The sequence below is a fragment of the Podarcis filfolensis genome (genome assembly GCF_964270895.1).
Source record: "Podarcis filfolensis genome assembly, chromosome: 6".
Lineage (NCBI taxonomy): Eukaryota > Metazoa > Chordata > Lepidosauria > Squamata > Lacertidae > Podarcis > Podarcis filfolensis.
Window position 1 is genome coordinate 56,428,725 of NC_139609.1, and position 26,499 is coordinate 56,455,223.

General features: G+C 43.1%; 1 protein-coding gene across 11 annotated transcripts in view; it reads left to right on the forward strand.

Annotated features, from left to right (window-relative positions):
- Nucleotides 1-22,383, forward strand: part of FOXP4 (forkhead box P4) — a 159,362-nt gene extending 136,979 nt beyond the window's left edge. For all 11 annotated transcript variants that reach the window (XM_083618018.1, XM_083618014.1, XM_083618019.1 and 8 more), the window contains 4 exons: nt 6,965-7,086; nt 9,281-9,347; nt 10,482-10,648; nt 12,149-22,383. In XM_083618018.1, coding sequence (XP_083474144.1) covers nt 6,965-7,086; nt 9,281-9,347; nt 10,482-10,648; nt 12,149-12,293 — 501 coding nt within the window. In that variant the 3' untranslated portion in view covers nt 12,294-22,383. The remainder of the gene's footprint in view (nt 1-6,964; nt 7,087-9,280; nt 9,348-10,481; nt 10,649-12,148) is intronic.
- Nucleotides 22,384-26,499: the final 4,116 nt, after the last annotated feature.

Consider the following 26,499-nt stretch of genomic DNA (forward strand, 5'->3'; position numbering starts at 1 on the left):
CCTTTTTGCGTCAGAAACTCCTTCAGTGCGTAAATTGCTAAGAAAAAGAAAGGTTAGGGCCGGATTCAACTAAGCTGAAGCACTAGTGGAAGCCAGCACAAGGACTCCTGGTAACACAGTGGAGCTTCTCCCCCCCCCCCATGTGCCTCCTTCATCTCCCCAGATCTGATCTGGATATTCAGGAGAACCCCCTCAATGGTTCAGGGAAGGAAGGCGGGAAATCATTCCATCTGGCAAGCAGAAATGCTTGTTCTGACACAACAATAATATTAGCACAACATTGCATTCCACCCTTTGTGTCCTCTTGCCATGGGCTTCAGTAGGGAAGAGTGGAGATAATTAAGAAGGTCAGAAATAGAGTGGGAAAAGACTCAAAGAAGAAAAGGGAGTAATGAGGAGATGAGGGTGCAGAGAGACAGGGAAATGAGAGAGAAGCTGGTACAGATTGCGGGGAAGAGAGTTCTACTGCATAGCAGATATGATGGTTGGGAGCAAGAAGAGATGAGGATGCTGTGACAAATAGGATGTGCTGGGTGAAAGTACGATAAGTGCGAGCAGCTATAGAAGGACCTGAGGTAGTTCAGATAGAGTACAGTATGGAATACAGAGCAGGGGGCATGGAAGTTAACAGGGAAGTGGTTAAAAAGAAAAGACGGAGTATAACAATTGGCAGAAACGCTTGCCCGTTGTTGATGGGGTAAAGCAGTCCTAAAAGTGTCCCTTGGTAATTTAGAGTTTTACACCCTTGTTGTAAAGAAATGCTTTACCAGCAATAGCTCCTCTTCCTTTCCAGGCGTGCAAGTGGGTTGTTCCATTTTCATTCCCTTACCAAAAGTGCAGGAGGGGGGAGCCCAGTGGAGACAGTTCACATGGGCACCATGCTCCCCTCCTTCATTGACAGTGGATGTCCTTACTTGTCCCATTTTCTCTCTGCCAGGTATTTTCTGGGTTGCAAGACAGAAATAAATCTGTTTGTATACTGCTAGAAAGAAAACAGTTCACTAAATTTCAGCAAAAATGTTAAGCATGTGCATAGCCCTGCTCTCCTATTGCAAATGATGTGACTTAAAGTGCTTAACGTTGGCTGGATTGTGCCCTGGGTGGGGGGGTGCACACACGTTAGATAGGAATAAAACTGGATTTTATTTTTTTTTAAGCTGCAGCTCTTTTCTCACTTGTTATTTATAGCACAAACTATTTTGTTTCTTCACCTTTTGATCTCTCTTGTTCACTGTGTACTATTAACACCCTTAATTCTTATGAAACATTAGTCATTTAGTGCAAGGTGTTTTCCATTATATTGAACTTTCATAATAGTCTGCAGGCACTTATTTGTAAATCTGGGCTTGTTGCATGAGTGAATACTAACTGCAGTTATTCACCTTCGTGTTTTTGATGTGAATGATTCAAGGATATTTAAAGTACGCCATAGACATGGTGGATTTGACAGCAGAATTACAGACGTTTCAGTTACTTGTGAGAAAATGGTTAATTCTAAATTAATTTCTTTGAAGCCCGCCTGGAAATATGTTAGGCCCCATTTTGTGAGGAAGGCTGGCATCCTTTTCCCAAATCAGTTGTTTTGTTGCTGGTGTTCTGTGCCTCTGTCTGGATGACTGACCATGAATAATGATGTCAGAGAACTGAAATGTGTAATTTCACCATCCCCAGCATGAGATCTGTTGCTTCACAACGTATTGCTGTGCCTGTATTTTAATTCTGTAAGGTTTACAGGTTTTCGTCTATGCTCATCCTCTAAGCCTTCCTCAGCTGCTTTTGTTCATTGGTACAGAGTATCAGCAAGAGTTTGTTTCAGCAACTCCCACTTTCTTGGCAAGGGGGTGTACAAGGCTAATACAATACTACTATATATTCGTTCTTTTCATTTCATTCTTTGTCTCAAACCTTTGCTCTCCTAAAGTCTCCCCGTCTTTCATTCCAGTGTTTTGCACCACTGAATTTTCCTCTGACTTTACCACCTTCATCTCGCCTACTTAACCCTATGGGACCTTCTGAAGACAACTACATGTGTTGCTCTTTAAAATCTGTGCAGTGAAAAGTGCATGCCTGGCATGTATGAGTGACAACATGTGGGGGGGGGGAGGGGTTGCTCTGCCCAGTGATGTCCCAATATACATGCTAATAGTAAAAAGACACATTGCCATATTTTGAGTTGCATGCTTGGCTAGATATGCCAATTAAACTCTGCATCCTAAAAAGGGGTGTATCAAAGTGCCCCTAACTGAGAGGGTGATGTAAAAACAAAATCTGCTCTCCCTTCGATGTGAACAATTATAAGACTAATTATCTATGTTCTATTTAGATTTTTGTTAAATGCATCAGCCTTTAAGCAAGTGTCATGGGAACATTTGAGTTTTGGCGTAGGGAATGATTTGAAACAAGACTGTGATTAGATGACCCTTTTATTTTCCTTTCTAAGCAAAGAGTAAGAGCCACAATATTAACCAGAATGGGTGTCTGTGAATAGGTAATTTAAACAAACTGAGGAAGGCTGCAATCATTTCAAGTGCTCTGTAAGTAAGTTTGTGCACCAATCATTGAGTCCCCCTAATGGTTCAGGTGGATTACTACAAGTAAATAAGCTGTGCTTGTGCAAGACACAAATAACTGTAGACAGCATCCTGGACATGTTGCAAGTAGGGTCCTATCGAAGAGAATTGGGGAAGGGGATGTGGAGATATGCCAAACTATAGCTGTCACTCTTGTTTAAAACTACATGCCCCATAGAAAATGCTATGCCTAAAATGGTTAGGGCAGGAGCCAGAAATCCAAGTTTTTGGACTCTCTTTTCTAGCCTTTAGAGAGGAAGTGAGGAATGATGTCCATTTCTACATCCTTTATTGATGTTGTGCACACATTAACTGCACCCTTGGCTAATTAGAAATAGATTGGTGCAGACTGAAAATCTCTACTAAAAAAACCCCTTACTTTGAAAAATAGCTTTAAAATCTTGTGTTTGCTTCAGTTTGCCATTTAGTCCCATATTTTTCTTTATTGTCTGTGGCAAAATTGAAGAAAATAATATCAGTATAAAAGAGGTATGAGAAGGAACAGAAATTCCAGCACTACGGCTTGTTCCAGTAAAAGCGCATATTACGTTGGTTGTCTCACAAAGAAAGCATTTCAATTTTTAAATGATGGTTTAATCCTTCTGGAGCGATTTGAGGTACTTAGGTAGTAGGAGCTGGGTGAGTGCAAAGTAAATAGGTGCCAAGAGGTATGGCAAGAGGTGCCTGCAAAGAGGCAGGTATGAGGAGGATTTTGTTGGTATGGCAGCAGTGGCGGCAGCGCATGTAACAAGGAGATGCTGAATAGCTGGGGTAGAAGCTGGGGAGAGAAGCTGGGCCAGGGGCATAAAGCAAATATCATTAGAAAAGACAAAGATAAGAAGCAAACAGAGCAGCCAAGCCTGGCATTAAACAAATACTCTGTCAAAACACAAAAGCTGCATTTAAATCATGCAAGGAGGCCTCCCTGGAGCAGGAGACCACAGAAGTAAGGAAAGAGGAAAGACACACTTGGCGACACCCTCCTGCCAGCCACTGGGATGGCCAAGAGACAGCAAATAATCCACATAAAGAGCTAGAAAGCTTAGCGTTTCTTTCTTCAGATGCTGCCAGAAGCACCTTTCATAGATTTTGCCTTCCTGGGATTTCTGTGTGAAGTTATTCCTAGACAGCTTATGAAAATGCATGTGGGATTTTCAGGAAGAATCTGTGAACATCCCTGCACATGTAGTGGCCTCATTTGACCTCCATTTCCTTTCCTGCCCTGTGCATATAAGTAAGCCAATGTCCTGCTGCCAGCTATGGATGGTTAGTGGTACCCATAAAACACTGAATGGGTGGTAAGCGAGACTGAGTCTGGTTCTGTACCTCTTGATGATCAGAAGAGCAACCCTTGCTCTTAAATGATTTGGTTTTTAGCCTGTTTTTATTGTTCTGTGGTGCTTAATGTTTTGCTTTATAGTTTCTGCTAGTATTGTACACACACACACACACACACACACACGCCAAGGTTCTGTTTGGATGAAGAGCAGTTCAGAAAGTTTGTAAATAAAATAAATGATAGAAGCAGTCCACTGGGTAGGGATCATTGTCAAATGGGGAGACCCTTGCAACCAAAATCCATCACTGCCATATTTTGGGGCAGAATGGGGACGATTTCCCAGTCTCATTATGGCCCTCATGAGCCACATGAAGATAACATTCTCGGGCTTCATCATCTGGCCAATAGCAGCATGGCCACACTAATGAAACAGAGGTAGAATTTTTCCCAGCACAGGTTTGCAAAAGACGTACGTGCTCATCTGCTGATTTCAGCGCCGGAGGGTGTCTGCCTTCAAAGCGGTTTCAGTGGAGACCAAAGAGAAAAGGCCGTCATTTTGTAACAGAAGCAGATGTGGTGTTTCCAACAGTAACCAATCCCATACAGGATTTGCTGTACCAAAAACAAAACAGGAGGCCATAGCATTTTACAGGGAAAGCTTGACCTTATTCTCTTGATTTCTTCATTGGGACTGTCTTCAGAGACGGATTCACTTCCTGCCTGAGATTCCCTCTGTGGAACTCAGCGAGCCATTTAGGCATGCTTTCTCTCTCATGCGCACACACACACACTTGTGTGATTCCTGTCTGGGGTAAGCCCTGAGGCAGGTCTCTCCTCACAGATGATCAACCACAGAGTCACAGAGCTCATCTGTACCTCACACTGCAGCAGCATCAATGCCACAAAAAGAGAGAGGGTTATAAGGCACTTCAAATGTCATCGTAAAGGTGGTGCAGAAGAAAAAGAAACGCTATTCAGTACTCTGTTCTGAGAGCAGCAAAGCAAATCCCCAAGCCATTTCATCAGGCTGCTATTCAATTCCCTGAAAGTGTTACCAAGTCCAAGCCATGATGCCATGTGAAAACCTTCAGGCTCTTGCAAAGCTTATGCAGAGCTGCCGCAAGCAAACAGTGCCATGTAGAAGGGCCCTTACCTTGACAATTGGCATAGTATTTACCTATTGGAAATGTGTGCCAACATGCCACAAGCATGGCAAGACTGAGCAAGATGCAGTGTTTGGGTTTTTACTGCTCGTAAGCATGCCTGATATGTGATGACCATTAACCTTACTGTTAGTTGATGTGGTCTTACTGAATGCAGGAAAGAAGTTTCCTCTGTTGCTGAACACTGTGTAGTGATAAGAGTATGCTAGTGATGAACACATTTTCAAGTGGTACATGGGCAACATCAAGCCCCATATAATTCTAGCCTGAACTGCTGTCAGTTATAACAAAAATGCAAATTGAGGCCTCTCTTCTCATGTCTGGAGAACAGGGGCACTAGGAAGGGACAATTGCATTGTCACAAATATTCAGGTGGGTAAATAATAGAAGGAAGTCGATGGGGAGGAGGAATGGGTAGGCTTGAAAAATACTGTAGCCAGTATGGGAAGAAAAAGTCTGATTCATTGAGTTTCCAAGAACTGTAACACTTTCGAAGGTGGGGTTTTTATTCCCCATCTCTCTCTTTTGCCTTGTTGTCTTGGCCAGCTCTTTTGTTTATACGGCCCCCGTTCGACCTTTTAAATTGCTGTTAATGTTTTAGCGTAACGAATTAGTCTCTCATCACAAATCAGGACTCGAAATAAAAAAAAAACCCTCCGAGGCCAACATCCTGAAATTGGGGTCATTCTCATTTGCAAGGCAGAGAATCTGAGAACCTTAATGCAAGGAAATTTATTCAAAGGCAGAGCCCCGACGTGATTAGGCCCTTTGTAATTATAGCTCGGAGAGATTCCACTCCAGCCTCCTGCCTCCCTCATGGATTAGCAAGTGAGTCGGAAAAATACACAGGATTTAATTAGAGGCAAATTAAAATTGGTAATGAAATAGGGGCAGTAGCAAATGGCAGGGAGCTGGAAGGGGGGAAAGGGAGCTAGTATCTCTCGGGGCAACACTGCCTGTGTACGTGCATTTTCTTTATTTTACATTTAGAAATGTAAAGATGGGCAACACAGAATAAAGAGGAAGGATGGGCTGTGTGATGGGAGGGGGGAAGGCTGAGGATTTCCAAGTAGGAGCTGGCATTGGCAATTCATTTCCCAGCACGATATTTAGTTTCCTTTCCCCCTCCCTCCCTTTTCTCTACATTTAGCCAATAATGAGCAATTACGTAGGCTGGTTTGTGGAAGCCCAGCAACCATTCTCAGTTCACTTCCGTGGGAGGTGAGAACAAGACACACAATCACAAAATGGCTCTTCCATGGAAGCTTTGTTAGCAAGTGTCCCAGAGAATGGAATGGGGTGGTCGCTGTCCTGCTGATCTCAGAATAACAGGACTGAAACCTTCTGCATAGCATGCTCTGCTGGAATGTCACACAGTAGCCCTCTCCTTCTGCATTTCTGACCAAGCCTTTTCCCAGCTGCTGCTGGCATTTGTTGATCCCATCAATTGCCTTTGAAGGAGAGGGGCTCATCTTCTGCTCTCACTGCTGGTGTGTGCTGCTGAGGGTACCTCGATGCCAGCTGTGATGTTTCTTTAGGATAGTCCAGAGGTATGCGAGCACATCCCTGCTGTTGTGAGGAGGTGGCTGGGACCAATCATGATTAGGATGAGACAATGTGATAACTGATCAGGAGGTGGTGCTGACCCAGGCAACAATCTAGCTTGAGTAATACGGCATAGGAGCATGTACAGTAGAGACAATACCCAAAATATCTAGCTATTACCATAAAGAGCAGATGGTTGTCTTCAGAAAATGGTAGACTGAAAGCATCATCCCCCATTATACAGAGAGACAGATTTTCAGGTTATCTGTAGCAGGTTGCTGACTAATCTGTAGGAGACTGGCTGCTACCAGAGGTATCAGCTGGAAGCGTTGCCAAGAGGGCTGTCTAGCAGAAGGTCTTCACGTGTTTCAACATAATTCTTTATCTTCTTTCTGTCCTCCCTGCAGAACGCCGTACGCCACAACCTGAGCCTACACAAGTGCTTCGTCCGAGTGGAGAATGTCAAGGGAGCCGTCTGGACTGTAGATGAACTTGAGTACCAAAAGAGAAGGCCACCAAAGATGACAGGGTGTGTCAGACAGCTTGCCAGGCAGCCTCCATGGAAAGAGGAGTGCTGCAGTTGAATATGAGAATGGCTGGGAGTATGCAAAGCTCATCTCATGGGGGGGGAGTACATAGGAGGGGAGCAGTGGGGCAGCAGCACATCGCCCAGCAACATGTTTCTCATCTGGGCTGCACACTCAGGGGCAGAATCATGAAAACAACCTGGCTGGTTAGGACCAAAGGTCCACCTGTGTTCTCAACTGTGCCCTGGCAGATGTTACTGAGAAATTTGCACACAAGGCTTGAATGCAACAGCTGTCCTCTGAATTTGGCAGTATACCATGTCTGAACATACATCATTGCTAATATGTGTACATAAATACCCAATGAATTTGAAGGGCAGAGGGAAGTTTTTAAAGCTAGTGACAACCACTGGTAAATCTTGTGGCTATGAGTTCTGTAAATGAATTAGTATTTTGTGAAGGAGTAAATATCCCTCTTCAAATGATTGGGATATAATCCCCATCTATTATCCCTGAGGTAAGCTCAGAAGTGGCTGAGAGGCCTGAGTTATTATTTTCATTCCTGCAAGATTTCCCTATGAATTTATTCTTTTCAGAACCGTATTTTAGCTTTTGCTTCCCTGATTAATATGTTTATTGCCTGTGCCAGTTTTCAGAACTGAACTTTAACATTGCACACTGCTCTATGATTATCACATCTCTGTGTGTGTGTTCACTACTGCAAAGATGTACATTTAGAAGTATGCAGTGCATTGGAAATATGGGTTCATGTTCTCTACCTGCAATGAGACAACAACCCTCTTGTCAGCAAACATCATGGTTGAAGAGGCATTCCCTCTTTACTTTACAAAGGTTCATTTGAGGATGGGGCAGTTGTATGGAACTGTCACATAAACATCACTGGCTATTTCCAGCCAAAGGAATAATTTTGTGAAGAGGGATGTGAGACATGTAAAATGACATATTTTCACTTTAACCTTTTTATCAGTAAATATTATTGGGGTACCAATGATAGTCATCCCTTTAAATTTATACGAACAAAACTGCAATCCTGTACAAACTTACAGCATGTCTGATAGCTTGCCAGATAACATCCTTGGGAAGAGGAGTACAATCCTGTTCAGCAAGCTGTCAGACACAGTATAAGTTTGTATAGGATTTCCATGTAGTAAGCTCCATTGAACACAAAGGAACATCTTGAGTAGACAACCATAGGATACTACTGCAAGCATCATAGCAGTATGTAGCAGTAGCATTGCATGCACATAGGAGCATATTTCCACAGCCAAAAACATTCACTTACCACTAGTGGAAGCTGTGCAGGCAACAAACAGGGCACCACTGGTGGTATTCCATTTGTGGTATTAGCTCTTGTAACCATAGAAAACCTGTTAGTGTATTTATGTACACAAACAAGAAATGGGAGAGAGAATAGATTAAAAGAAACCCCTAGCCCTTCAGATTAAAAATCTCTGACAACTGTTGCAATGTTTGTTCAAGACATGTCTAAAATGAAACAGCACAGACTACAGCAGAGCCTAGGACACAGTTGATAGGGGTGGCTAACCTGTGCTCTTCCAAATGCTGTATTCTTAACTCCCATCAGTCCTAGCTAGTATGGCCAATGGTCAGGGAAGATAAGATTATAGTCCTGTAACCTCTTGAGGATTACTGGTTAGTCACTCCTCATCTAAATATTTAGATTGTAGTAGATGGAGGGGGAATAATATGGGACTGGTTACCATCTTCCAGCCACAGTAGGGCATATTTTCAGACACTGAAGAAAGAACCACCATTATCATTTCCCCATAAGATGTAGTGATGGCCTCCAGCACAGATGGCTTTAAAGGAGGATTAGAGAAATTTATGGAGGATAAACCTGTCAGTGATTACTGGCCATGAGAACTATGTTCTACTCCACTTTTGAGGGCAGTATGCCTCTGAATGGCAGCTGCTAAGAATCACAAGCAAAGAAAACACTTTTGCACTCAGGTAATGCTTGCAGGCATCCCATAGGCATCTGATTGGCTACTGTGAGAACAGGATGCTGGACTAGATCAGTCTTTGGTCTGATCCAGCGGGGCTCTTAGGTTCTTAACACTGGCAGCAACTATTGCAGCTGCTCTTCCATAGTGAGTCTATTTTTGCATCTTGTGCTTAGATAAGAATGCTAACAGCTCCTTCTTTTGTTTACAGGAGTCCAACTTTAGTCAAAAACATGATTTCTGGCCTTAGTTATGGAGCACTTAATGCCAGCTACCAGGTATGACCCACCAATGAACAAGTTTTATAGGTAATATTACTCCCATTAGAGAGAGCCATCCCTTGTTGAGAGAGTGCTGTGTTCACAGTTCATGTCCAACAAAGCAAGCTCCCACTCCACTGGTTCCTCATAGCAATGTGAGTATAGAAATAAAATAAAATATAGAAATCAAATGCATAAAAGGTGGTTTTTGTTTTAGTTTTTCTCTTTCTCTTATCGCATGATAGCCAGTGCTCCTTTCCCACAAGATATATTGGAGAACCAGACCAACCTAAGCAATCCCACTCTCCACAGTCATGTGAGAGCCCTCACTCCAAATGGGCCAGAAACCCACTTTACTGTTTGATGCAGTAGCTCACTAATGTCCTCCTAGGCAATGTAAAGACTAATTGTTTTGGCAATAGTTGTAAGGAGTAAAGGATAGCAAATGGCAGAATATCTAAATAGCCTCGTTCTCCCTCATCACAGCTGAGTGCCTTGCAGGATGTTAAATGAAATTGTCCTTTCAGCCTCCCCTCTCAGTAGGTTGGTAGACTAGGGTGTTGAAGGTCTATGGATAGGGAGAAGGTCCAGATATGGAATAATTGTGCAGGTATCATTAGGATGATTACTGCTGAGGAACCAGTGACCTAGCACTATTTAACAAGTCCCCTAAATTAGACTTCAGAACTCTCTTAACCAATGAAGTGGGTACGCTGAGCTTCCTCAGCACACACAAAAAGCTCACCTTTCTGACATCTGAGTTTCATTCCCATGATTGTTGAAGGAATAAAACCAACACAGGAAAGTTTATTAATGAGATTTTACAAAAGTATTTTAGTTGCTTTTGTTGTTACTTTTGTTCCTTGATTCATTTCATGCTGTGAGATTTAAAAGTGGAACATACATTTCCATTTCTGTACACTGAGCTGTTGTGGAAGAAAACATAGCCAGATGCACTTTAAGTACTTGGGGAAAGTAATTTCTATTTCTCATTACCTATATAGAACTAGAGTTGTTTTGTAAACCTGTCATTATTTTTTTTGAGTATTCATTAACTGTATTCCCACCCACAACACACCCACTAAATTGGTCTTTATTTAGGGAATGATATTGTGCTAGGCTATTTTTATTACTTGCATTTTGACTTTTTAGGCAGCCCTGGCTGAGAGCAACTTCCCTCTGCTGAACAGTCCCACCATGATCAACACAAGCTCCACTAGCGGCATGCTACATGTCGGCCATGATGATGTGAGCAGCACTGTGGAACAAGTCAACAGTAATGGCAGCAATAGCCCCAGGCTTTCACCACAGCAGTATAGGTAAGTTCAGACTTGCCTTTTTTTTCTGTAGGCTTCCTTCCAGGCAAAAATGAATTGGAGCTCTGGTAGCTCCTGCATTTTGGGCTGCCCTAGAAGTGCAATGACAGATACAGTAGTCTTTAAAATGCAGACATCTTCTACATTTCATTAGTCGGTCAGGCTGTGCAACTTTTGGAAGACCCATTTAAGATGCAAATACATGTACAACTTGAGTTTTGCCCTGCTGCTTGTGTCAGTGGGGGGGGGGATAGCCCTGGGGTTCAAAACGGGCTTCTTGGGAATGCTAATGAATTTACACCAGATTTCCAGTTAAAGAATACTTCATTATCACATCAGAACCCTCCTTCAACACACAGTGGGACAGTACCTTTTGGCAAGGTATAATGTCAGCATCACTGTTGGATAAGAGCCTGAGTGAATACTGCCTTACTCAGACGTAGTAAACCAGGCATAGGCAAACTCGGCCCTCCATATGTTTTGGGACTACAACTCCCATCATCCCTGACCACTGGTCCTGTTAGCTAGGGATGATGGGAGTTGTAGTCCCAAAACATTTGGAGGGCCGAGTTTGCCTATGCCTGTAGTAAACTACAGTGGTACCTCCGGTTGCAGACGGGATCCGTTCCAGAGGTCCGGCCAGATCCCAAGGTTTTCACAACTGGAAAGACCACTTCTGTGCACGCATGTGTGGCGGAAGAGCGCTGCAAAAACCCGGAAATATACTTCCGGGTTTGCTGCTTACGTATCCCGAAGTTTACATAACTGGAGGGATACGTAAGCGGAGGTACAACTGTATCTAGAATGGGTGGGTGGGTATAGGAGCCACACATTCCATGTCCAAATGTCAAATCATTGATTGTAATGACAAGGGCTTTCAGACCCTGTAATCATCCTCTGAGGTCCTTCTTCATGTGCCTCCCCCATGAGAGGTCTGGAGGGTGGCAACACAAGAATGGGCATTTTCTGCAGTGGCTTCCCATTTGTGGAATGCACTCCCCAGGGAGGCTCGCCTGGCGCCTTCATTACCTGTCTTGAGGTGCCAGGTGGAAACGTTTCTCTATAACCAGGCCTTTTAAATGTGTTTGTGGGAGGAGGGTTATTGGTTTGTTTTTATTACACATTTTGTGTTTTTATGTTGTAAACCACTCTGATATTTGGATGAATATTCAAATAATAAATAAATAATCAGCATTAAAATTCATCTGGGGAAACATTAACATCAGGTTAATCTGGAGATTGCAATGAGTATAGACTAAACATTATAATTGCCATAAAACGCCCCCAGCCCATGTAATTGATCCAAATGCTGCGAAGATTTCTGCCCCAAGGGAAACATGTTTAGACTCGAATATTTGGGATCTTGAAAAAGTCAGGACTAATGTCCTTTCAGCCAAATGTTCAGTTTCTGCCCTGCTTCTTTTGCTAGTAATCTCCTGAATGATCTTATTTTCCCTATTTTGTTCTAATTCTGCTTGGTTTCTCCAACTGTCCATTCTGCAGCCACCAAGTCCATGTGAAGGAAGAACCAACTGAGACAGAAGATGACAGCAGACCTGTTTCTCTCATGGCAACAACCAATCAGAATGTGACAATTCCTGATGACAGAGACATGGAGGAGGAGCTGCCAGTGGAAGACTTGTCTTAAGGGCCCTCCCTCCTCACTAGGCCCAGCATTTCCCCAGAGACAAAGCAATGGCTCCCACCTCCTCAAGGTGACCTTCAGCGTTATCTTGTTTAAGGCACTTCTGCAAAGCAAAAGGGTTTCCTTGGGTCTACCCATTGCTGAAGGCACACACTTCTTTCCCTTCCTTACATCCCAGTGACTCTTAACAGACATTCACAGAGGGGGATGTGCAAAGAAACAAAAACCAGAGTTGAGCTTTTTCTTTAACTTTTTTATTATTTTATAACTGATAAACGAGGATGGTAGGTTGGTTCTGTCCGAAGACTTCTTTGTTGCCTTCCCCTGCTCCATCACCCCATTCTCATGGGGATAAAAAGAAGGTGTCTCGTATTGTCTGCTCTGTGTTTTGTCATTTTCAGCTCATATGCCATATTGTTTCCACAAATCAAGATTTTGGAAGCATCCAGTCCAGCAGGGGGCAGTATCCAAGCCATGGGCTTCTGTGAATGTCCCCCACTTTCCCATGGAAAGCATTTCCAGTAACCTGCCAGTTTATCCCACTGAGAACTTTGCACTAGGAGGAATGTTTTTTCACGCGCACACACTTAGCATATATGCATACACAGCTCACACACACCCTAGCACCATTTCAACGTACTGGAACAGCAGTTTGAAACTAGAACCCTACAGTGGCCCTGGTGTTGTCCCAGCTTCTGCTCATTTCCTGAATGAGAGAGAAATGGAAAAAAAACCGAGCTGGGTATAATGAATACACTGTAGGTCAACAAACAGCCAAAGGGTCTCTCACTGCCACACATAAAACCACTCGGTTATTCTTTCTCCAACCTGTGTTTGTGCCCCTGCAAGTTCAAGAAGTAGCCTTCTTTTACCAGTCATGCTTGACAGCCAGACTTCAGTCCACAAAGCTTTATTCACCACAAAACCCAGGGATGAATATCCATTCCGCGCCATCACATACTGTGAAAATTTTACCGGAAGCCAACAGCCAGGTGATTGGACAGCAAGCTGCTGGGGCCCACATGAGACTGAATTCAGGGAAAGACTTTAACTTCTGCAAGACAAACCTTTTGCTTGCTCCTCCCAGCTTCCATTCTGTCCCTTCCGTTTTCACCCATGCTGGGATAAGGCCAGAAAGCATGACTCTTGGTTGCTCATGTGGGAGTGAAGAGGTGGGTAAATGGGAAGGCCAAGTATATGCGAGTGGAGCTGACTTAGCAAAGCCAGCAAAATCTGAAGCACTTGTGGTGGGGGGAGGGGGAAGTGGGGACAGGCCAATGTATGTGGCTGTAGAAAACCAAGAGCCGGTTGACCATGCAAAACTCAAAGCAATATAAATGTAAGGTCAACAAACTTTTTCCTTTGTGACCAAACACAGCAACGCTATGATGAAGCACTCATTTCCTTCTAGACATTAGCTTGTCTAGTGGAAATATATCCAACCACACAATTGGTATGCTAGCAATTAGTTCCTAGATGCCAACTATTTTGGAGGGGGAACAAAAGTTTCCAAAACGTTACAGTAGGATCTAGTACATCTTTCAGGTGAACAAACAGTGTTAACCAAAAACCCTTCCCACAGCCTTTTTATTTTATGTTAACTCATTGTCTGATGCCTCAAATTAGAATTTCAGGACGGAGAGGCAAGAGGATATTCCAGGAGCTCTTCCCGGCAGAAAAAAATAATGGTTTCCAAAGCCTCCTCTTCCTCTACTTCTATGAGAGGGCAACCGAAAAGCTCCCTCTTGGTGACGAAAAAATTGTCTTGGCCATTGTGGGACAAGGGATGCAGTGGGTCAAAGAAGTTGGATACTGGGCTTTTGAGGAGTCTCTAAAGCAAGCTCATGTGTGTCCACTCTCCCACCAGTAAATCTGTGTAACCTAGGGCTTATCCACACTTCCTTTTCCCCTGTGATTTCCAGTCATGGGTCCGAGAGATTATTTTTTTGTCCCACTGCTTCCTTCACTAGGAAAACCGGTTTACTGCTGAATTGGAATAAACATTTATCTACAGAAAATCCAATAGATGGGGTTTACCGATTCAGCAGTAAACGGCGGGTTTTCCCGGGGAAAGCAGTGGAACTCATACCTATTTTGTGCCTAGAAATCACAGGACAAACACAAGTGTGGATGACCCCCACATTAAGGGTTTAATCAAGATACAGGAGTTTCATCATCACCTTTTGGGGGAAACAAGCTGGTACTTGGCCACACCTGGAAGATTCCCAAACCAGCAAGAAATTGTGTTCTGTATGCAACCCTTTATGTTAGAAGAGTAAGCTCCCATAGCCATGCTTTAACATGGCGTAGATTAGCTTGCTGGATGCCCTCCCCAGTCTAAGGCCCCCAAAGACATTGGAGCAAAATAGTCATGATTAACTTGTCTTAGGATTCCTTTGCACCATTCTTTGTTTCATTATTAGGTAATTTTTTCCTGATTGTTCAAAGCACCATCTGGTAAAGTGAGGGGTAATACCGTCTGGGTAAGGAAGAGAGCTAACCTACTCAAAATGTTGTCTATTTAGCCTGTATGCACCATTGCTCCATTTATCTCCAGCACAGTGCATTTTAATGGTGTTAAAATTCTTCCTTAAAGTCTCCTTTCACCAGCTGGCAGACCATGATAACAATCCCTCCTTCTTCTTTTCCTTAATTCCCAAGCTTAGCTTAAAAGGTTACAGTAAATCAGCTGGCACTTCGTGTGCCTTTTTGCCTCCACTCTACCTCTTCTTAAGTGTACAGAATGACACATTAGTTCTATACAACCCCAAAGTTACGTTTGTAGGTGAATGGTGATTGGGATCAGACCTCTTAACCAATATCAAGTTCATTCTCTCTCTCTCTCTCTCTCTCTCTCTCTCTCTCTCTCTCTCTCTCTCTCTCTCTCTCAAAAAAGGTGCTCTCTGATTAGTCTCTGCAACAGCTCTAAAACCACCTAGCAGAATCATTTGAGTCTGTTTGCTCAATTTTGCCAGTGGAATTACCTCCTAGAAGGATCTCTGGTGGGTTACACTAGAACAATATATCTTTTTATTAAATTCTGGAACACCATGCACTATGATCTCTAGTCACCTTCTTGGCCAGTCTCCCCACCCCCTTGTGTTATTTTTTCTAAATAAGTTTGCTGATGGAAGGGAAGCCTGCCCCTCAAGTCACAAAGAACAGAGATTGATGTTACCCCATGTAAGCCTTATCTAAGCGATTGTATCTGTCCATGTATGTAACACTCAATACTTCCTCTCTAACACTTTCCTTCTGAAACTTCATATTGAGTAGTGCGCTTAAGTGACCCAGATTTGTATCATACCTAGACAAAAATGAAAAGCAGTAAAGATATATAAAAAGCTTCCCACCCTTCCTTCCTTTTTTCTTTCTTTCCTTCCTTCCTGAATCATGGCTGCAAGAATAAAGAGATGCCACAGTCCTCACTCAGAAAACCACCAATGCTTGGTTCCTGGAGTCTACACTACAGGGCTCCACTGAGCATGAATTCCCCCTACTCAGCTTCCTGACTTCTCCAACCGGCAGAGCAAAATTGGAGTTTATTATCTAGATTAATTGAGGGTAGTTGCTCTGGTTTGATGGGAAGTGGACTGTATACCTATTGGAAGAAAGAGGGGCCATCTTTAAGCTGCAGTAAGCTGGAGGTGATCTTGCTTAAGGGATGTGAATCAAATTTAAGAAGCTTTAAATAACCTTCCTAGAGAAACTATCCAGTGAGTGGCTGGCTTGGCAAAGCCTGCAAATACAGTCAAGACGGACTGCAAGAGCTGAAAATACCTCAGAACCTTTTGACTGTCTATCCATCCCTCAGGGCCCAGCTCAACTCCAGAAGCAGCTTGAGGAAAATGTTCCCATCCTTAGTTTGAGCAGAAACACACCACACCTCACTTCCTCCTTGGGACCATATCTCAATGCCTCCCTAGTGCCCTCTTCAGAATGCTTTACAATTGGCTTAACCGTTGACCAAAGACCTTTCTTAGACAAGAAGCATAAACCAAAACACTTTTTGTTTTAATTTTTGTTTGGTGCTTTTATTCTGACTTATCCCAACTGGCATAGGCCAAAAAGAAATTCACAAAGATCCTGCACCCCTTTAGCCCTTTTGTCACTTTCTTTTGATTTTAAGTTATTATTTAAACCAAAGTTTACAGGTGCTGTTTTGTACACTTCTAATGAAGGTAGACCAGAATCATGGATTGCTGCTTTGTGTTAGTCATTTGCTTTACTAAGGGTACGCCGTTGAGCCTAGAGAGGGTTTGCATTCCATGGGTCTCTCTTGAACCTGCTTCTGTCTCACTCGTTCCCCTTTTCAGATCATAGCTTCCTTCATTTCAGCTGTTATCAGAGGTTGTTTGTGCAGTTTGGGAGTCTTCTTTTTGTTTTCAGCAGTCGTTCTTTCCAAAGTTTTGTTGTCCTAACCCCTTTCCTCATCATCCAAAATGATTGGGAGCCTTGTTAGATCTTGAAGGCATTGTCTGAGTAGCATGTGTTTTGAAAAGCTCACAGCAGATTCATTGTAGCCACTCAAGGTATTGAGTCAATTAACACATTCACATAGTGTGAGATGGCAGAATTTTGGGCCGCATGATTTCAGACTGCAGGGGTGGGGTTGTTGTGGCCATCTTTTTAATGCTCCCATACATTGAAAATGTTTTGTGTTTTTTTTAACTCCCTGCATGTAGGAAATGTGACTAAACACATAGGGTGGGATTCACTTAACAAACTCCATCAGCTTGTGCAACGGCTTCCTGGCTCTCCCCATGCCTCTAAAATTGGGTTGGGAGAATCCCAGAATAGTGCATCATTCCATCTGTCAAGGCAGAACATCTACAACAGCGCAGCATTGAATTATACCCTCTGTCTTCTCCCTGATGTACTAGTTTAATATAAACTGGATGATTATTTTTACATAACAGAGGGTTTGTTTAAGATTCCTGTAGTCTGAAATGATTCCTTCTGGAATTCTGCCACCTTATTCTATTTAATGTGTAGATCAACTTTGCAATAAGATATTTATTGGATCTTTGTCTTTCTCCATCATGATCCATGTACTGCTGTAGTATGTCAGATTGCTTTGAAAACAACTCTAGAGCTGAGTGGTTATACCCCAGTGTTGTTTATCTTACCCCTTGGTATTCTTTCCCCATCAATTCCTACCAAGTTCCATCAATTTGAACTCTTCAAAGATGCTACTTTTCTGCCTCACTGACCTCAGTCTGTTTTTCTCCTACCTGGTACAATAACTTGTGTTAGGCACCTGCAGCTGGTCCTGGGGTGCCCAGTATATGCGTTCTGCCAGTATTACAGTGGTGTTACCTGGTGCTGTACTGCCAATATCTGAACTGTAACCATCCTCACTTGCGGGAAGAGGTTCTCTTTAGAAATATAACTGTCTCTGTTTAAATCAAAGCCCGTGCCTCACTGTTTGGGTTTGTTCAACTTGACTCACTTATTGGAGGGGCCCAAGAAAAGATAGCATGATGGTCATAGTTAATATATTAAATGCCCATTATCTCAAACCAACTGGAGGCAAGGGATGGAGCAACGAAGGCTGAATTGTTGCTGCAGTGCTGGGCATATGGCAACCAGTTTATACTTTGGGTAGAATCAAATGGTAAAACGTTTCCTGGACTGCAATGCTTTGGGCCACAGGTGGTTGTTTGCCCTGTGCAGGATTTTTCCTCCATTAGAAAGCCAAACAAGTGCCACCACCCACCCACATCCTCATGGTGCAGTCCAGGAAAAGCTTAACCATGATTATGATGAATATAAAAACTGGCCCCAAGTTCTGGACCTGGAACAGCAATAACAACCTCAGTGGCTTGCACTGTCATAGAGAATCTAGTATTGACTGAGAATCTTTATTAACTTGGTGGGACATTGCCCACTCATACCGCATAATCCATACCTGATTGGGCACTTACTATGACTCCAGTGAAAGTAGGCAGGAGCCTTTGCCATCTTATAGGTACAGAGGATGCCACCTTTCTAGAGACCCTGGTGTGCATATACATAATTTGTAAGACCAATTGGCTTTTGACCTAGAACGGAGCGTCTCCAGTCTGTATTGTGCTGCTAGCCATTTCTGCCAGTTATAGCTCCTCCCTGCCTAGATGTGACAATATTAATGTGTGCATCCCACAGGGTAACTTTAATTCTTGCTGCAGCAATAAATCTGTGTCTGGAGTTGCACCACTTCAAAATGCAGGTAGGACAGGAGATCATGAGAATGCAGTATTTCCATGCACATAGAAAACTAGTTGTTGGAAAGACAGGTTCTCCTTGACATCTGGTTGTCTGTATGGGCAGATCCCCCCCCCCCCCATGAAGGAGCATTCAGACACATGAAGTAGTCTAGCTCAGAAACAGATTCCTTTATCCCTGTGAGAACTATACTATATTACTACTAATTATGGAAGGAATTTGTGTGTGTTTATCTGTGTTATTATCTTATTTAGTTTCTCAAACAGTCATTCCTACCCCTCCAAATGCCAGAAGGGCACTCCCCACCCCACCCCCTGCTATGTTGCAACCCACTAGCTTTAAAACATTGCATGTGCTGTCCAAACGTCACTGCTTTGTATGTTACAACCAGGATTTTGCATCAGAATTGTCAGTGTGTGGGGTGTATGCATATTGGTCACTAGGCAAGTGGCATAGTTTTGAATCTCTTTGGATTTTCAAATCCACCCCTGGTCCTGAAGGGAGCCAGTGTACATGTGAGCTGGATAATTAAAGAGGAGGGTTGGGGTGTCAGGGGTATCATTCTCTCAGTCCTCCAAACTTCTGTGCCCTGCAATTGTTTCCATTGCCATGGCTCAAGTCAAAACCATCCTCTCTTGGCTTGGTTCATTTTTTCTTGTGTTCCTGACTTTCCCAGCAAAAGCTATTTGAACCAGGTTCTTAATTTCACGTTGATTGCTTCTACAGCTTTCTGATTTTCAGTGGTAATGCACTGTCCCAATGAAAGAAATGTACCACAAAACTAGAGTGGTTCTGATGTTTGGTTGCTTTAAGATTCTGCCTCATCTTCTATACACATAAAGGAGTGCCATTATAATAGAGTTTCCACATGACTCATGGGCTTGCCTGTGTATAAAGCTGGAAAGATTATTACTTGCAAAACAGCAAGTCCTAAATTCATTCATATCAATAACAGGATTCCCACTAACTTTACTGGGCAACTGATCAGGATCTGCCCTATCCCTGCTCTTTCTAGACACAACTTTAAGAATCTTTACAGGTGCTTGATTAATAACAGGACACTGAAGAAAGACTATAGTTCAGTATCACTGAATCCATGCTGTTCGCTACAGCTATTCAATTTGTGGTCTGTTTGCCCTCCAACAGCTTGAAGTGTGAAACTTGCTCCTGTTTTTTGAACTGCTTGATTGAACTGCTATGGCTTCAGTTGACATAATTTTCTTTTGATGCTGCCTTTCATTTAAATCTGACTCAAGCTACCTGACCAGGATCCTTTCTTATGCCCAGGTCATGGCTTTGAGTGTCGTCTTATTGTGTTTTCCTGGGTTACAGGGGGATTTCCCCATTCCTCTAATGTTTACCTTTCTGTGAGAATTCCTTTGAAAAGGGTTTCAGTCTGACAACACCAGCTCTTTAGAAGTGATGGACAACAACGAGCATAGTTGTTAGGATGTGAGCAACTGCTTGGCAAATGGTTAGATCTGTGCAGCCCTTGTTATTGAAGTCAGTGTGTTTCGTTACACTGGTGTAAATTCAGAAAAAGTTAATGGTCAAGCATTCCTAGAGAGAAAGAGCAAATCCAAATACTGTTGAGATATTATTTGTCTTAGATTAATATAAATGTGTTTAGAATAAGCTTGGGAAATCCATATTGTTCCTTCTGGCCTTCCCAGCAAAATCAAAAGTAATGATGACTGACTGAATTCTCTGCCCAGAATTGTACAAAATGTATTCCAGTACTGCGATTTCATCTGTAAGGTGTTCTTTCTATTCCGCTGTTGCAAAAAGTGGAGGCTCTTTATACAGACTGGGAAAGGGCCTCTAGTCGATAGTTTTCTGGCTGCAGGTTAAACATCTGATTTTTTTTTTAAAAAATTTGGTCTTCTGCTCAGAATTGAATAATTCCCGTAATGCCATATTAAAAACATCAGCACCCATATGTAAATGCAATATATGTACCAACAGAAAATGAATCTATGGGATCTTCTCTTAACAGTTAAGGCATCCATGCAATTTCTTTCACCTCATCAAATGTGCCCATTTACTGTTGTTCCATAAGTCATTTTGGAAGAATAGTTTACCACAGAGTTTCTTTTTGTGGCTTTAAGCTCTTGTAACTTTGTTCAGTGTCCTTTATTCCTCATCCTCCGTTCATGAAAAGTAAGTATGGCTGGCATGAGCCTTGGAGGGTTCTCTTCTCTTAAGCTGGAAATATCTTGGCACTTAACTTTCCCCAAGTTTAACTGTATTAGGTACATCTGTTTTTTGCACAAATAACTTTTCACAAAACTCTGTTTCATTCAGACTACGTATAGTACTTGTGTGTTTTTATGGTTTTTGTTGTTACCTCAAAATGGCTTTTAAAGGGGTAGTGTGGGAAAGACCAAACCCAACTTGTGGCAGGATAGTATCTGTATATATTGATATATATGCTGGTTAAAAACCTACTAAAATTAGTTTATTGTTGTCTATTTAACTATCCTGTGATGAAACTAATGCAGGGAATATTTTAGGAAGGTTTTTTCCCCCTTATTCTGGAATTTAGGAAGCCATTCTTGTATCTTTCTTTGACTTGACTTGGATGCTGTTCCAGTTCTTTATGCTGTCTTTGGTTTGTTTTCTTTCTGAAAATTAGGTTGTAGAAATGGTGAGGGTGGGAAGAGAGAACCCGTTGCTTAAAAGAAATTGGGATACTGATGTAATCATTTCCCTTTCCTTCTCACTTCCTCAAAGTTGGGAGAAGTAAGAACAGAAGCAAAACACATTTTATTAAACCAAAGGTGTGTGTGTTTCAGTTTTGTATGTTTACATAATCTTTAATAGGTATATTTCAAGGGGAGAGATACAAAAATCCCACTCAAAAAAACCCACAAGAGCCTGTTCTGTTTATCCATTCTGTAGATTTTCAAGTGTTTGACTCCACATAAATGTGGCCACTCTGCATAATTTGCAGAGGTTTTGTTTTAGTTTTTTCCTTCTTCAAATTTAGACTATTCCAAAGTGCTGAAGGATTTGTCAAATGGGAGTCTTCTTATTGCTCATTGCAATGGGGCTGTTCTTCTGTAGGAATGAAATACTGGTGCCCCATTGGCCTGTTGTTCACTTTAACCGTTTGCTATTCGGAGCAGCTTTCCTGTTAACCTTCCCAAAGAGTTGAGGCTCAGCTTCTCTGAGCTTTTTACCACTTGGCATTCTTGTCTTCCAAATCTCTCACTGAATCTCAGGTGGCAGAAAAATCACCCAGGAAACAATGACTAGTGACTTTCAAACCGTATCAGCTTAGCAGTTTGGCATGAGCCAAGGGGTCACTGATCTCATTGAATGGAAATGGGGAGGTTAACATGTCTCCTGAAATGACCTGATTTGCTAATTTGTAATATTTAATTTTGCCTCCAGGGGCTCCTCCTTCTTAGATCTTCTCTATTGCAAGTGGATCTGTTCTCCCTCATCCTAGTACCCAACATACAGTGGGAGGGTAGGGAACTGTGGCATGTCAGCACTCTGTTGTCTTTTCCTTCTCCTGGTACCCAGGAAGGTGCAAGAAAGGGGCAAGACATGCAGTGACCTTTAATATTGTGGGTTTTTCCTTCCTCACATTTGTTGGTTTGATGTGATCATCCTTTTAGCAGGTGGCAAGTCAGTGTGAAGGGAAAGGTTACTGGGGAGGGGGAAGGATGTCTGTAAACCTTTGATCCATCCTCCTCCTACTGCATCACACTGCCATATTTCCACCCTGTATAAAGGAAATAGCATTGCTGTGTATTTGTACTCTGGACTTCTGTGTGTCTGCTCTGGCAGACGGTAAACCCTTGTACAGTAGATCTAGCTGCATGTAATCTGTATGACAATGGCATTATAAAATGCAATAAAATTAAATTACCTATGAGGTGGTTGTGACTCTTTAAAAATGTACTCTTCTCTAGCTCCTCTAAAATGGAACATTATCCATTTCCCATATAGCACTTTTGTTTGCTTTTGCTTACCCTACTGAATATATTCTCACCTTCGTTTGGCAGTTTAACACTCCTGTGCGCATTAGCAACAGGGAACCACTTTCCCCCATATGTTGTGCTTCCATTCAGCCCTGTTCTGCAACCTCAGGTCTACTTAACTGACCCTGTGTCCTCAATCTGTTCTTCTGGAAAATGTGCATAAAGAAAAATAACAATATTTTGCACGAGCCCCCTTGTCATTGGTAATATAGCAACTGCTTTGCCCTGAGATCACAAATTGAAATATTAATAGATGCAGATCTTTTAAGAGGTTAAATGAATTATGCTTTCTGACTGCTTTTTGTTTCATTGCACCATTTGAATCTGACATCCCTAATTATTTACAGTTCTGGCTGGTCTTTTCCTCAAAGCGCCTCTCCAAGCAGCATCTTAAAGCTGGTATCTCTCTGCTGGATGGAAAATTAACCCCCATGCCTAGGGCTCCAAACTACTTAAGGCTAGCCTGACTTTTATGGTGCAAACAAACAATAGTTTTAATACCACCTACCAGCACCTTATATCCTGGAACATCTGCACACCTTATGGTCCCACCTCCTGTCTCACCTGCCCTGGTGGCTTGTCAAGGCTTACATTCATTCCTACCTCCCTGCCCCCAAGGGATACATGCTTCGTCTCTGCCACATCCTGCCATTTTTCTGTGCTGCGTAAAGATAGTAATATTGAAGTATTCTAATCTTTATTCCTCTTATGTTTGCATTGGTAACTTCCTTCACCGTGTTACGCTCTCCACTACCCCAGAAGTGAGAACTCATCAGGCTCCTGTATTAAGTGCAGGATTGAAGGGTTCAATGTCCATGCAATGTCCGTTTAGAAATACATAAGCAGAGCATAGTGGAGGCAGACAGACTTCAACAAAAACACTTTTCCTGCACCAGATGCCTCCAAGCCATGGCATGGATTCCTTCAACCCCTAAGATGCTTCTGATCCAGCTAAAAACTCTTGACTTTGTAGCAGTTTCTCTGCCATTCCTAATGCCTGAGGGATATTGCCTTTCAAAGGACTGAAATTTCAGGCCTCAAGAAGTTTTGGCCCTCAGCTATGGCCTAGAAGAAAAGTCTAGAAGAGAAATGGCCAGGTTAAGAAAAATTAAGAATTTAGAAAGCGGTCAGACAGGCAGGCAGGCAGGCAGGCAGACAGACAGACAGACTGAGAGGAAACAAGCTAGTGGGTTCTTTCACTAGTAACACAAGATATGTTTACTTTTCTTTAATGGCTCCTCTCAGTCCCTAAACATAGGCTGCAATCCAAAGCCCCTTTGTGCCATGCTGTGTGTGTGGATTGAGTAGGTGTGTCCTTCCATCCAGCCCTGGTGGTCTCAGCTTATAGAGTGATGCCAGTGTCCCTGTTGGTGCAGAGTTCCCTGTTCCACCCACTGAATGTGTAAGCAGGCAGACCTACTGCTAGCGGGATCCCTCGCAGAGGTGGCTAGCAAAAAGCTCCAACGCAGGGGGGATTGGGGCAGAAGCTGAGATACTTTGGGCTTGATTGCTGCTCCAAGTCCAGGCTGGCACAATGATTTCCCTGCTCCCACCACCAGCTAACCTGGGTGGAATGAGAAAGAGGGTTGTGGGTATGGTTCGGCTGCTCCATTACACCCCACTGCTGCTTTGCTGGGGTTCGGGTTGTTCTGTTTGCCGGTGAGCAAAGAAAAATGGATATCATTGATACAGGTGGGGCAAAGATACCCAAAAGTGCATGTGCCTCCAGAGAGAAAACTAGATAAACTACTTAAGATATCTTCATCAACTTTGCTCAGGGCCAGCCCTTGACATTTGGGCACCTGAAGTGAACCACAAAATGGCACCCTCCCCACTACATCAGGTGCAACAGAGGAGGAATCCAATCAGCCTTGCCCAATGGCTGAAGTGAGAATCAAAGGCCATCACACTCTGAATCTTGCTGGGTAGGTGCAGAGTCCAAGGGGCCATTTCCTCCTTAGGGGTGGGAGGAAATCAGCAGTGCCTCCTATTTGCCAAGAGGCTGCTGTACATGCAGCATTTGGGCAGGGGGGGGGCTGCTAAAGAGGCAGATCCAGCCTCCAAGGAGCATGCCGCAGCTATTGCCACCCCCACAGCAACAGTGGGTGATGAGTTCCATGGAGGCCAGATATGCTGCCCCTGTGGATGCTGCTGCCTAAGGCAGTTGTCTCACCTCATCTCATGGGTGGGCCTGCCCTGACTTTTCTCTTTGTGCCAAAAACTAAAATTTATGTCCCTCCACCATTAGGAACTATTTGAATGGTGGCATTTTCTGCTGCATCAAATGCACATCTTTTTGAAAGCAAATATTCCATATACCCTTCATTTTTTTTGCTGTACGGAAAAACAGCCCAGCTCTAACTGCACAATAAGATAGTCACAAAAAGGGCAAATATTATTTTTAATAAATAAAAATAGGACAACAGCAGCAAAATGCACACATCTGTCTTGTATACAGATTTAGAAGGAGGCCTGTAGCACCATGCTGGAGCATGTGGTCCCAAGTTCAGTCCCTGCTACTTCCAGCTAAGAGGATCAGGCAAGAGATGGGGGATACGTCTCTGGAGAACTGCTGCCAGTCAGGAGACAATACTAGGCTAGGTGGACAAATAACCTCACATAATGTAAGGCAGGTTCCTATGTGAATTACTCTGGCATGTGACTCTAAATTTTGCCCCCTTTCAAAAGGATAATGGTAGTATATTTGGTAGCCAAGCTTGTGCACTTTCTCCACTAATACGGTAATCCAATGAGCCTTCCCATACTGGTGGCCAGCTTCAGTCAATATAATATAAATTTAGCAGTCTGAATCCTAAGCACTCCCAGAAGAAAAGTGCAAGAAGAAAAGCACACTGAAGTTAACACACAGCAACAAAATCCCCTGCATCAGTCAGGCATGAAAGGAGTAAATTCATGCACTAGTAATGTTCTCTTCCACAACACACATACTACCTGAGGGACACAAAAAGATGCTGCAGCACTCCTGGATAGGAGATTCTCCAAAGCACAATAGCCATGAGTCTCTGAAGCCCCTGTATGCTTGTATTTGAGCCCCTGTGCATACGCGCACACGCACCACAAAACATCAACAACAACAAATACACATAGTTTTAACTGACTGATGCTGAGAAGGATAGAAGAGCATGCAGTAGGCTTGTTTGGGAGGAAGCATGTTTAACAAAGCCTCGAGCCTTCCTGGAGCAAAAATTCAAGATGTGTTTTGGGAGAAAGACCATTTTGGCAGCGAGAGTAAGGAACTAGGGTTATTAGGGCAAATAATAATGGAAGCAATGACTGCACTCTTATAGGAACATCTTATAGGCTCAGTAGTGCCTTCAAGACAGGACTTGGTGGTGGGCAGAGGTCCAGGGCCGCACTCCAATGAATGATCAGAAGAGCCCCCCAGAATATGAAGCAATATATATATTACCATCTAAGATGGGCAGAGGAACAGAAGGCCATTATGTCCAGAATCTGAAATGATCTAACGGCACCACTGGTAACTTATGATATAGGGCAGTGGAATGAGAAATGTAAATTCAAACCGACCAAGTGAATGGCAGAATTAAGACCAAACTCATCTTTCGTATGCCTGGTCCAACAACTATGTAAATGGCAAAAGAGAGTATCTGGCAGATCTGAAGTCCACCCAGCACACACTACCAGGCAACTCTCTAACCAGTCAACCACAGACAGGAAAAGATACACATCGTGGAGCATTTTGTCATCCTCCAGCCACATACGCAAAGATCAACTGGGTTGCACAAGCAGCACATGCAAGCTGTCTCCGGATCAAATACCAGATGTGATCTTGTGCTAGAAGACTGGGAGGAGTTCACAAAGCAGCACATATGGTGAGAATGTAGTGCTGGTGGGAGCAAGCATCAAACGGACCTATTGGCTGCTCTTACACAACCAGGTTGCTTGGGCATTACCTGGCCCCCACCACCCCAACTAGCCTCATCACTCTGCTTATTTGCTTGATAGCCAGCACCTGATGATGACTGTCA